Here is a 13,977-nt window from a genome sequence, read left to right on the forward strand (position 1 = left end):
TTTTTCAATTTGTGTGTTAGTCAGGGTATGGACCTAATTGAGTAAGTGGCTGACATCAATTTCTCGTAAAAAACAAAATCTGTTAATACAAACCTCTACTCTGTGGAGGCCCATATGATCCTATTAGGATCGGACATGATCGGAAAAAAATTAGGCAAAGAGGCGGTATCAGTGTAGTTAAAATTGCAACAAAGTACAAAGTTATAAAACATATCTATACATATTGTAAATTTTGTTTTAGCAATGTAATAAAACATTGTCTTTCAGTATTTAAAAAAAACGAAGGAATTAAAAATAGGTATATTATATCAAACAACAGCGGTACAATTGATTCACCGGAACAATTAAAGGGGGGGTTAAATCATAAAAAAATCTTAAAAATATTGAGTATAAACCCAAAGTATATTAACAAAATCCCTGCAACTAACACAAAAGGGCCTATAACCAGTGACGTCCCTAGGAAAAGTGTCGCCCTTAACGGCCCACGTGCTCGTCGAAGGTCAAAATTGAGTTTTTATTGTATTTTCAAACCATGATCCTGGACACTCCTTAAACGTTGTAGATAATCTATTTGTATAATTTTGAAGCCGTATTATCCTTTATAGTTATTTTAAACATTTGATGACTGCATAAAGTATTTTTGTTACATAAAATAGTATTCTTTTAAACCTCTCGCTCTAATGTTTTAGAATATAGTCATATTTCGGTACATAACCGTGCAGTGGTGTTAAGATTTTTTACATTTATTAATTTTTAAACGCATTTATAAAACCATTAGTATAATTTATTACGAGATAATTTTTGTAAAATATTCACGATAAACAATTATATTGATAATCTCTGTGATCCCAAATTTGACAAGAATTAGGCATTTTATTATTCAAAAAATCGGCAAGATTAACACATTTGAAGATGATTCTAAAGACACTTATTATAAGCTATGTCTTTGACCATTCAAGTGTGATAAACATCTTATGAATAATGATTGCTTTATAATAATTATTGACCTAAGAATAAGGGAATGTTTTTTTGAAATACGCCATTTCTTTTGTCATTCCCCATGGGTAAGCTACAACATACGGCCGTATCCATAAATTGACAAACTATAATTGAAGTAGGGAGTATAGTCCCTATGCCCGCCACATGTTAACTGCAATACTTCAAGTGTCGTCTGTCGTCATTCGAAAATTTTCCGTATCTCATGGACACAAATTAATTTTATATATTATATTATGTAAAATATTGTAAATGGTAGTGCGTTCGGAAAATCAAAAGCGAAACCAGCACTGTGGTGATATTTCACTTCCTGAAAAGTCTACTTATTATGTACATCAGCGATTTCCAAACTGGAGGCCGCAGACTATTGCAAAGGGAGGCGCGAACAGGATGCTGAAAATTTGGATTGACTACTGTTGAAAAGTAAAAATTGATTGAATTATCATGTGATATTTTGTGGAAACAAAATTTCAGAATTTTCACTCTTTTCACTAGGTCAATTTTGGTTGAATCGAAGTGAAGAATGTAATATTTTGTCAAGCAAAGCAATGCAAGTACTGCTCCCATTCGTAACATCAGTTTATGCGAAACGGGATTGTCTGCATTAGCTGCAATGAAATCCAAATATCAAGCCCGTTTAGTAGAATATAAAGAGCTACGAGTAGCACTCTCCTCAATGATATCTAGATGTGATAAACATTGTGCTAATAAACTAACACATCCACCGTATTAAAAACCAATTAATTTAAATATGAAACGTTGGTATTACATATTCACTTTAAAACCTTTTTTTATTGATACATTTTTTAGCATTTAAAAATGGGTCTGTATAATTTTACAACGTTTTTATTAGCTCGTATTCTTCTTTGTCCAGTACAAATCTTGCAATCGATTTTTAACTAACTTCCCGACTAACTAGACATTTGAAATTTTTAGAATATATCAGAACACGATGCCAATGCATTCTTTTAATACTTTTAGCCACCTTCAAGCAGAATTGAATTCATGTTCAGTTAATTCTGTTTTGTATGGAAAAATTTTATTTCAGAAAAATCCGTAAAAAGTAAAAGACTATTATTGGTTGCTAAGCGGGTGGTCCTAGCATCTAAATTATTAATAATATATACGTGCGTTACTATGGAAATCAATATGAAATGTCAAAATGACATTTCAGTATTCTTTGTTTGTTTTTTATTTACTGCATATCCTGTCCAAGTTTGAGCATATTGAGCATAATAATTCAACAGAAAATTTAAAAACGTTGTATATAAAAAGTTCTTTTTATCTTGTAATTATTTTTAGATAAAGGGCGCCAAAATTAGTTTTTTTTAAAGGGGGGCGTAGTAACATAAAGTTTGGAGATCATTGATGTACATTGTACAATAATGGGCAGTGGGTACAATACCAAGAATAGTGCTTGAATGGAGTAATGGGCACCGAGTCATTTCCGCACTGGCGTATGTCCATTTTTATGTGATTACCACCATACTTCCAAATCATCCTAAAATAGCATTTTTAATCGGCTTTACATCGCGACGTAGATTGTAGCCGCCAGATTTTCTTTTACAAGAAATTATTGTAAACCATTTCCTCGACCTACATATATATTAAGTGCGTGCTCTGGATTCAAACACACATTACAGAGATTAAACACGTATTATCTGTATTTTTTTTGTTTTAGTACTAAGTGAAAAGCTGATGATTTTAAGTTATTACTCTACTGCAAAAGCTGCAACGGATTAAATCTCAAATTACACTGATTATCGTAAATATGTAAATTTCTATCGATGCGCAAATAAGAAACCAAAAATTTGCTTGTTTTATAATAATATTCTTGTATTTTTTGCGGGCGGTTTTGTCTAGGCGGATTTGTCCGGGCGGTATTGACGAGCATCGGTGCGGGCGGATTTGGTTTGGCGGCAATGTCTGGACAGCAATGTCAGGGCGGTTTGTCGGGGTGCCGATTGAGGAAAATGCCGGAGGAGACCAAGACCCACAAAAGGTTGTAACGCCAGGAAGAATACGAATATTAACTAATTGATGAAGTTGAAAAATTTAATTGGCATTGAAACATTGCACTATTATCTACAAATGAAAAAAATACTTTATATTTTCATAAGTTGGGACTATTTTATGCTGAAGCATTGTGAACACATGTAACTGGTACAATGGTTAGCAAATAAGCATTCAACTTTTATTGTAAATATTATAATTTCACTAAGGTTACGTAAACATATATATACGTGTATATTCTTTTTTAATCGATTCGTTTGTATACGCTAGGTTTAACAGCAGTTCTGAAACTACCAAAAGTCTTTTTTACAGCAATCACCTAATCAAGGGGTAGTCAACCTTTTTATACCTACCGCCCACTTTTGTATCTTTCATAGTAGTAAAATTTTCTAACCGCCCACCGGTTCCACAGTAATGATGATTTATAAATTAGGGAAGTAACTTTACTTTATAAAATGTATAAAGCAGAGTTACAGTAAGTTAAAGCATATAATAATAATTACTTACCAAATATTTTATGTCAGACTTTCGCAAGTTTGGCAAAATAAATCTTTATAAAACAACTTACTGTAGTTAAATCTATCTTTTTATTAATACTTTGCATAGCTACGTAGAAGCATGACGCCTGATGAAACTACTGTTAATTAACTCATTCGCTGCTGACTATATAATGATTTTTTAATTAGCACCTTTAAAATGCACGTTAATTACATCGATCGGCCGCCTGGTCATTACGCGCATGTGCGTCTTCAGCGTCCAAAGTATTAAATAAATTATTAATGAGATCTCTGAGGCTGATGCCGCGTAACTAAATACTGGATATCTGGCTCAATTTTTGTGAGAAAGAAACGAAGGTCTCCTCTTTCGGAAATATTCAGGCGGTTTCTTTCTTCGGTCATAATAATAATATGATTAACAGTACTAAAGCCTGATTCCACAAGATATGAGATAGGGATAGGTATCAATAAACTGAATATCATTTTCCACATATTTTGATGTAAAATAGGATAAGGACAAACAAATTGTCACGGGGAATTTTATGAAAACATAATGAAAATGTTTTTAAACCCCCTACCGCCCACCATGAAAGCTGGAGCCACTAGTAGGCGGTAGGGACCAGGTTGACTACCCCTGGTCTAATCCAATACACTTCAATGCATGGGAAGTATGCCCAGCTCCCAAATATTTGCGGCCAATACCCAGACATTTTATCAAAGGGTAATTAATGTATGTACGTGCACAGTATAATCGGACGTATTTTTTCTTTTTAATAGGTTTAGAAAAAATAATAGAGAAAACATACAAATACCCACTATTAATATTGTTATCTTGATGAATCTAAAAAAAAATACCGCAAAAAAACAATAACATTTCCTTTTGTTATCGACAATTATTATTATTTTGGATGCAAGAAATCACGGATCATAGAACTCGCAAACCACTACGGCTGGGTTGCCAAACCTTTTTACGCACGCGTGCCAAAAATTAATTTTTCGACTGTCTGACGTGCCGAGCAGTTTTTCATGGGGAAAAATAGTTTTTAAAAATCCTATTTTAAAAAAATGATGATATTCTAGATACCACTCACAGAACATAGCACACATATTGCTTTATCACTTTTTTCAATTAAATACGCTATACATTTCGCTCCACCAATTTTGAAACTGTCTGCCAGAATTACTACTACTAGCTTCACCAAGTTGTTGTTTCTTATTTGGTGCAGTCATTTTTTGCGGGTAGAAATGCATTTTTTATTTATGTATCTATTAATTAGTTTGGTTCTTTATACACAAATTGACACCAGAATTGCTCCGATCAGATCAGGCATTCTGTCGTTATAGTGGTCTCGAGCATTGTAAATCGATCAAAATTAGAGGTTCGTGCCGTAGCATTCCCTGCCGCCTGATGAGGTTAGGTTAGGTTATATATGACGCATAAATCCTAAAGACCGACCTCTGCAATTATATATTTACATTAAACGTAATGCTTATTCTTGAAGAGTATTTACTTGATATTGTTATACAATGTGATTTGTCATTTATTAATATTATTATTATAGGTATTTTTTCGTTTCAAACGTGTCCCATGCAAAATCATCACGCGTGCCATAGGTTCGCGTCCACTGCACTACGGCATTCACAAAAATAATAATATTTCTATTGGTAAAATATATTATTAAGAAAAACAAAATTTTGTTATTGTTTTGTTTCTAATTATTTTTATTGTGTTCTAGAATTTACTTATATTATATTAGTTTCCCTAATAATCCCCTTCTTCACCTCCGTTACGATAAAAAGCGTAAAGACAGAACGCCGCATTTACGAATGTACAAATGTTATGAAGTCCTTACCTACTATCCTCAAACTGTTCAATTAATGTATCAGTTAATAATTTTAATGCACACTTCTAATTTCATCAATCAGTGGCGACTGTTGGAAGTAAGCTGTTAAAATTCGACATAAATAGTACCTACACACTAAACTTTGTCAGCCATACTATTATTTATTTTCATTGAACAAAGATTAGAATTTGCAGATGGTACCTACTGGTTTATTTTTTAAATTCAATTAAACCCTGCCTAACCAACCCATACTAGCTTACATAAGATGCTATGAGCGATCCCATAAAATAGAGTACACTTTTTCAATCATACATACTTATTTATTTTCGTTAGTACCTACCTAGGCTCTGCCTATACCGAACCATAATTGATAAAAAAATCTTTAATCTAAAAAATATAGAAAATTATGTATGGTTTAATGGTAACAACAAACACTATCTACATATAAAACAAATACGTTTAACTGACAAAGTTTAGTGTGCACTATTGATGTCGGATCTTAACAGCCTTCCTCCACCCTTCGCCACTGTCATCAATTTTGATTAGATTGGCACCTACCGTAACTATTATTTTTATTTTAATCATCAAAACAATATGTCTGAAGTATTTTCAAATTATGTAGGTTGTTCCTATCTATATTAAATAAATCTATGGAATTTATGAGAGGCAGCTCGAGATATAGACAGAGATTTCTGGGATACGGTTTTACAGCGCCCATGGTTAAATAATGTTTCAATCCGCACGTTGACGTCCAGTTAAAATTGCGTTCATAAAATAATAATAACATATCATTAAGACGAGTCACCCTAACCTTTATAATTTTATTTGGCATATCATATACATATTATATTGATATAGAGATATCCACGCCATCGTAAGCTATTGTTCTCAAACGTTTTCAAATTAATATAAATTTAAAAGAAAAGTAAATTATATTGTTATTATAGAATAGGTACATACATAGTCAAATTTCAGGATCAAGCTTATTTATCTATTAATTCAACTCACCAATTATGTTAGGAACGTTGTCACAAAGGTTTTAATTCATGGCACTAGTTATTTTCAAGTATTTTTCACTCACATAAATGCAATTGATTTAATACACACGAGACTGATTAGCTCGTCGCGCGGCTTCAATGCATACTGAACCATAGATAATATTAGTGAACGAAGCTATGCGAGGTAGCGCAGGTAGCGTTGGTAATTGTCGTAATCGGTCATTCTAGTCCTGATCATTTGTAAACAATCGGAGTTATCGGTGTGTTATCTTTATTATAGATACAACACACGGTAGGCAACACAATTCAAATAAATATTATTTTATTTACTTGATTTGTTTTTAACATTTTTCATTATGAGAGTTTTATTTCCAACACACACATTATTTAAGAATTAAAATCAACAATATAAAATAAATACGTATCCATATAGCAAACACCTCTCTACTTTCAACTATATTTATATTGGTGAATATATACTTTTTGATAATTTCTACTAAATACCTTACAAACTTTGACTCTTTTCACTATACAATAATTCGCCGTTTAAAATATATGGCGGTAAAATAAAACGACTTTGTATCCGGTTAAACCGATTGTCTTTTACATACAGCCAGCCTTCGTTGGATATTATTACGGGGTGACATTATTTATTATTTTTTGGGTCTTGTATAAAAATATCTCAGAAAATATATAATAAATAATAATATGATGATGAAAATGTACTCAAAACAAAAATTAAAAAAGCCTTGTCTGGATTGGTCGTTAATAATATTTGTTTATTATCAGGTCACTAGGTGGCAACATTGAAAAAAATAAACAAACGTCAAAAATGGTCAAAAGTGACAGCCAGTATCACAGACTACCAGACGTTTGTCAAAAGTCTTTCTAAGTTTGCTTCTGTATTGATATTTGAAAATGGGACAGAGCATAAGCAATGAAGATTGTATGCCTGATGATGATATATTTAGACATGTAGCGATATTAACAGAAATAGCTGCATTGTCTTACGATCAATTCGTTGACCAACTGGGCGAACTAAATCGGCTGTATGTATAAACATCCAATAAATCTACAAAAGGAATTAAAGAACTAATAGTCGAACAGATTATAACAGAATAATTCAATTATTATTAAGTTAGCTACCTACTGTAGATTTTAAATCTCACTCTCTGGTACAAGAGGGCCTTTAGAACTCCTGACAATTTCAAGAGTCTATATTTTTCTGTTTCGGATTCCGTAAACATAGGTACACATGGGAAAATGCTTAATATAAATTTTATTATGGTTTCTCAAAAGCAGTTTGAACCTGGACCATATAAGGGTCTTATTCCACCAATGAGTTCAATATCCAAACAGATATATAAAAGTAAATTACAGTAATCTTGATAGCATGGCCTCCACATCGTGAACTGGCCCCCCTTACCTATCACTAAGGTTAAGGGTGAACAGCAGCATTTTCCAAACGGTGTTCCACAGAACCCCAGGATTTGGAGAGATCAAATTAAAGGCATTTCGTTTAATTTTTAGATTTTTTAAAAATATATCTACTTGTATAATTGAGTTGTTTGCACTTTGCATTATATACACTGCATTGGTTCTCAATCTTTTTTATGTAGCGAGTTCCTTTCAGTGGCGCACCCAGGATTTAATATTGGGGGGGGGCCAAGGAGGAGAATGTAAATTAGTCCCATAGGCTCTTTTTCTTCTTCACAGCCTAATTTCTCATTTATCGGTCTTTTGTCTATTGCACTCGGTGTACCTACACCATGGTCCCCACATCCTGAAACGGGCCCTCTGGCTAGGATATTTGGCGGCCCCCCTACCTACCGCTAAGATTAAAGGCAGTATGAAACACTAAATTAACGTTTTCAAAATTGTGTTTTAGTTCAAATTAAGGGTACTTATACAGTGAATTATTCGCGATTTTTAATACATCTACTTTAATAATGGAGCTGTCGAGTATCGACAGATAATAATCGAAAAATATATTGCACAATTATATAAGTAATTGAAAATGTTCATGGCTATGAAGTATAATAGTGCCGCAGGCGACTTTTTTTACTATTAAAGCTAATTTATGATGTATGTTTATCTCACTTATCTGGTCAACCCGGCTAGAGCTCTGTCAGCCCTCCCAAGCTATGACCTACACCACTCCGGAATTCGGGTGGACACGGAGAATTTTTTGACAGTTCCATTAAAAGGGTTTCTAAAAAAACCGGACATTTTCGAAATTTTTGTGTTAGAAATTAAAATCTAAGAAATTTTTCTATAAAGGGGCTGGTGAATTACATTCTGATAATTTTTATTTTGGGGGGTGCCAGGGCCCCCTGCCACCCCCTGGGTGCGCCACTGGCTCCTTTTGTAGTGGACAAGTAACTTGCGAACCCATGTAAAATTTGCATATAAAGGCATCTTTATTAAAGTGAATACTATTATTTTGATGATTGCATAGGTTTAAAGACTGGTATAACAAGGAAAGGTTATAAAAGAAGCCAATGAACAAGGAAGCACACAAGAAAACTTTTACAAACCATTTCATCAAATCAGTTTTATCAGACAAGATTTTTTAAAATTTCCCAGAGATCTGAAATTTCCCGTTTAGACCAAAAATTATGGTAATTCAAAAATACCGTATTTTGTCAACAGAAAAGATCAACCAGATTAAAGATTGACAGTCAATAATCAAAAATTAAAAAATACGTAATATAATTCGCGCAACTACATAATATTATGTAATGTTAATATGTGACATTTTTTTACTGTTAACAACAAAAGTTGCCTTTTCTCCATCTCACCTAGCTGGCCGACCCGCCACACCAAGCCACCCCTAGCCACAAGCACCCCGACTGGAGCCCTGTCAGCCCCCCCCCCCTTGTGGAGGACATGATTGATACATTTTAAAGATTCAATATCAAACCTTGATTTTTAAATATGTCGGAGCCCCTAAACGGGTATTTCATACCGGTTCGCTGCCTTAGACAACAATCATCCCAACTAACCAACTCCCAAATTCTACTACTCTTTAGTGAAAAGGTTCCATACAGTTCAATAATTTTGAACTTCACGATCTATTAAAAATATATTTTCAGTTCCAAGAGATGCGAGGACTCGCAAGGGAAACAGCTCGTGTTTGCAGTAAAAAGAGGAACTGATTGTACTATTCTTTGGAAGGGAACTGTCAAAATCGGATGTCTAAAAATAGATCGCATCACACATAAAGTTGAGTCTTACAGACTCCTACATCTGGCAGAATTCATCCAGGTCTTCAAAACACTCCAAGGACACCTCAAATGTATGGAGGAAGCTGTAAAGGACAGTGAAGTAGCACCCGGTACGTCCGGTGAGACAGTTCGAACGTTGGATAACAATTACCTGTCAGCTTCGATGATTTTCCAGCATGTGGATGAGCTGAACGCCAATAAATCTAACCTAGACAAATGTAACGAATGCTGTATCTGCCTGGAACGGAAACCAGAAGTACTTCTGCCTTGTGCTCATTCGTACTGTCTGCCTTGCATTGAGCAATGGTAATTACTTTAATTTTATAACTACGGCCCTATAGGCTTATGCATGCCAGCATTAGCGCTTACTGTCAGACCCATGATCCTGTGGACCCCCCTTCGAAATATCTCCATATATGAATCATTCCAAAAATGTTCAGCTAGACTACTACCTCTTGCAATTTGTGGTTGTTTATAGATATCGTAATGAGCAGCGGACTGATTCATGATCATTCCATGATTGAAAAATTTGTTTAACTGAAAGTGCTTAAAGCCCGTTTACATGATTCACTTTTCTTAGGTTTAACAATCATCGCAGAGGAATCATTTCCAGTCACCCATGTAAACGCACATTCATCAATGAATCATTGAAAGTGAACATCAGGAATCAAAAATGAATGAAGTTCAACTGGTTCTACTTTTTGGTCACTACAGATGATGATACGGAGATGCGCATGCGCACTACACCCCTGAGTACTGTCATCATATTATTCCGATATTCTCAGATGATTTTTGTACATATCTTGATCTTCTGCAGCTCATTCAGTTAGCAGCCCTACTGATGCTCCCATGATATTACGTCGCATTACCCATGGTTTTATTAACCAAAGCCTCTTTTTCCTATTTCTCTTTCTCTCGAAGAAATTTCTGCATTCATATAAATAATTACAGATTGTTTAAATTCCAACCTGCACTGCAATTTCACTTGACACCATTTTGGAATGAATTGTGTATTGCTTTCACTTTCGGTGACACGTGTAAACAAGTAGTGAATGCCTGGATTCAATTCTCTGTGGATGATCATCCGCAGTGACTCGTCTAAATGAACCTTTAGCGAAATAAGCTAATACAAAACGTGCGATCCAAACACTTCTACACACTCTGCTAAACTGTAAACTCTGTAAAAAGAATATATTATAATGTTTTTTTTTTCTGAATATTTTTATAATTAGCTCAAGTAGGTATATTTAAAAAAAATCTAATTGTCAACAAAATATTTTCATAAGATGAATTATAATCATTTGTAGGAATGTCAACAATAAAACTTGCCCTATATGCAGAGAGCGGTTAGAAACAACAGATGATACGTGGATAATATCAGAGGCGCCAGAGCCGCAAGAAATCACCGACGAGATCCTCACAGCGCTCAATGAACTCTCACACATCTCGCCAACGCGGAAAGTGAAATCATAAGGCGGTATTTTTTCTTGTACATTTTTTTATTAAATATAAATCATTTATACGCTTTATGTTATATACATTAAGAATCATTATGCAGTATTTCACATAAAAAATTGTATTATACAATTATAATTTATTTCAGAATCAAACTGATCACTTTTTATTGAAGGCATCACGTTATGTTATGTGTTATGAAGAGTATTTTGTATGTGTTAATAATCTGTCATATTTTATTATAATAATAGATATACAATATATAAATATACAATATAATGGTATAATGCAGAATACAAATACAGTAGAACCTCGATTATCTGAATTTTCCATTAGGTATCCGGATTTATATTTATTATGATCAGTTTCGAATTATAAAAAAATATGTAATGAAAAACTAGAATTTTTAAAAAAAATAGTAAAAAAGATTTTGTAAGAGTTTTTTATCGTCCGAATTTATCATTATGTATCTAGACCAGGGTTTCACAAACTTTTTTTTCAAAGGGACAATTTTGAAATCAAAAATATTTGGCAAGTCGCCGCCCTTTCTTTTCTAAATATTTTCTCTTTTTAAAAAACATAAGGCAAAAAAATATTTCATAGTGTAAACTTATATTACAACATTTTTATTAGCTCATATTCTTGTTTGTCCGGTGGTTGTTTGTCCAGCACAAATCTTGCAATCGATTTTTAGCTAACTTTCCGACTTGCTAGACATTTGAAATTTTTATAATATATCAGAACACGATGCCAATGCATTCTTTTAATACTTTTAGCCATCTTTAAGCAGAATTAAATTCATTTTCAGTTAATTCTGTTTTGTATGGAAAGTTATTTCAGAAAAATCCGTAAAAAGTAAAAGACTATTATTGGTTGCTAAGAGGGTGGTCCTAGCAACTAAATTATTACCTAATATATACGTGCATTACTATGGAAATCAAAATGACATTTCATTATTCTATATTTGTTTGTTTTTTATTTACTTCATATCAAGTACAAGTTTGAGCATATTAAGCATAATAATTCAACAGAAAATTTTAAAACGTTGTATATAAAAAGTTCTTTTTATCTGGTAATTATACAAGATTAATTGACAAGTATTCTCTTATATGTCAGAAACTTGTCATTTTTTAAAGGATTTTTATTTTTATCTAAATATACATTACTCTTATTAATATACTAAAAAATAATATTTATTTTTTCACCATGTGATTTATGAAATTGTTTGAAACTAAACCCGGCAATCTAGGTTCAAATTATGTGGTGTGAATACGCAAAACAGATGCGAGAATTCCAATAATGTTAACCAAGAATGCCAAGTCACATAACCAATAATTAATATCACATACCTCAAGGAGATAATTGTGTTTTAATGTGACACCTCTACTCAGCCACAGAACAGCTGAATAATAAACCACATCTCCAAACTTTACATAAGATTTAACATAAATCTCGCAGGACACATCAAGTCACGCGGGACATACTTTGTGAACCCCTGATCTAGGCTATCTTCATCCCCAATCCGGCTAATTGAGGGTCTACTGTATAAATGTATATTTTACTGGTCTGTCCATTACGATATTACATTCCAAAATCTATTGATTGTGTAATTGGAATCGTTATGATATTTCGTGGGGATGCTGCCAAAAGTCGGTAAGTCGATAATTCAGATATTATAGAGTTAACAACGGATTATGTGTCTACATATAAATAAGTATGCTAGAAAAAAAAACTTAAGGTTATCCGATATATAGACATGCACATAAAGCACAAAGAAATTAATATTATGCCTGATTTTCGAGGGCATGTGAAATTTCAAATTGCAATCACTCCATAACACGATTTCGAGACTTACCAACTTTAGGCAGTAACCCCTAATTTTTAGATAAAAGATTCTCTAGTTAATTTGATTTAAGGGTAAGAGTGTATTACATATTATTAAAGTTGAAAATAAAGAATATCGGGTCAATTAGGAATTTTAGAATGGAGGCATTTAATATTATTTTTAGTATAAAAATATGTTACGCAATTATTAATATTTTTATTCCTATAATGAGGAAAGACAGGACATTATAATGACACACATAGCTATCCTACTATGTGTACGGATTTTCAGGTTTTGATCCTTAACTTACCCGAAATTCTTTTCGATTCGAAACTCTTTATAAAGCACTCCTACCCAAGTAATTTATAAATTAAATACTACGCCTTAGATATAATTCTTGAAAAGAAATATATTGCCGGAAAGTGATAAAAATTAACAAACATGATATTACAATAATTATTTAGATGGGTATTCAATTTAATTCAACCATTTGACAAAGTAAAAGATCCAAGGCTCGAATGCAAAGGATGTGGGCATCCATAGAGTGCATGCAATGAATAATCATTAGCCCTTTGCTCAACATCATCGGGTCTGTACCCTGGATCTAAAGTACAATACGTATATTTAATTCAGTAAAAAAATCTAGACTCGTGACCTGAAAATGTTGAAAAGGATGTTCTATCGACTATTAAATCAGAGGGTAAACATAAAAGATGAATTTAATATACCACCTTTTTTTAAATCATGAAATCCCATGTATAAATAAACGTTTTTATATTGTTAAGTATATTGCAAATAAATAAATCAACGAATTACAAAATTTATCCCTTTCAATAAATACCCTTATACCTAATCATAAACGCCGCTAGTTTTATGGCTTTTCGGTAAAGTGACCCAATTTTGATTTAAGCCCCCAATTTTTTTTCAGTTAACCTTGAAGGATTTGTTAAAAGTGCTTTTTCATTTCAAACGATCCCATTTCGAATTGATCCTGATGAAGAATGCATTTATTTTTGTAATGGAAACGTGATTTTGAAGTAAAACGATCCAATGTCAGACGTATGGAAGAAAGATCATTCGTTGTACGGCATTTCGCTTTATGTCCAACATTCTAAGAGCATG

General features: G+C 33.0%; 1 protein-coding gene across 1 annotated transcript; it reads left to right on the top strand.

Moving 5' to 3' along the window:
• Positions 1-7,183: 7,183 nt before the first annotated feature.
• On the top strand, positions 7,184-11,199 carry LOC147063860 (RING finger protein 141-like). The gene is made up of 3 exons (XM_085958729.1): positions 7,184-7,397; positions 9,444-9,881; positions 10,883-11,199. Exons 1-3 carry the CDS (start codon positions 7,267-7,269, stop codon positions 11,046-11,048), a joined length of 735 nt encoding a protein of 244 aa, XP_085814855.1. The 5' UTR covers positions 7,184-7,266; the 3' UTR covers positions 11,049-11,199.
• Positions 11,200-13,977: the final 2,778 nt, after the last annotated feature.

This window comes from Rhyacophila brunnea, unplaced genomic scaffold, assembly GCF_057557595.1.
Source record: "Rhyacophila brunnea isolate RB1 unplaced genomic scaffold, BYU_Rbru_1.0 scaffold_8, whole genome shotgun sequence".
In the NCBI taxonomy this organism is placed as follows: Eukaryota; Metazoa; Arthropoda; class Insecta; order Trichoptera; family Rhyacophilidae; genus Rhyacophila; species Rhyacophila brunnea.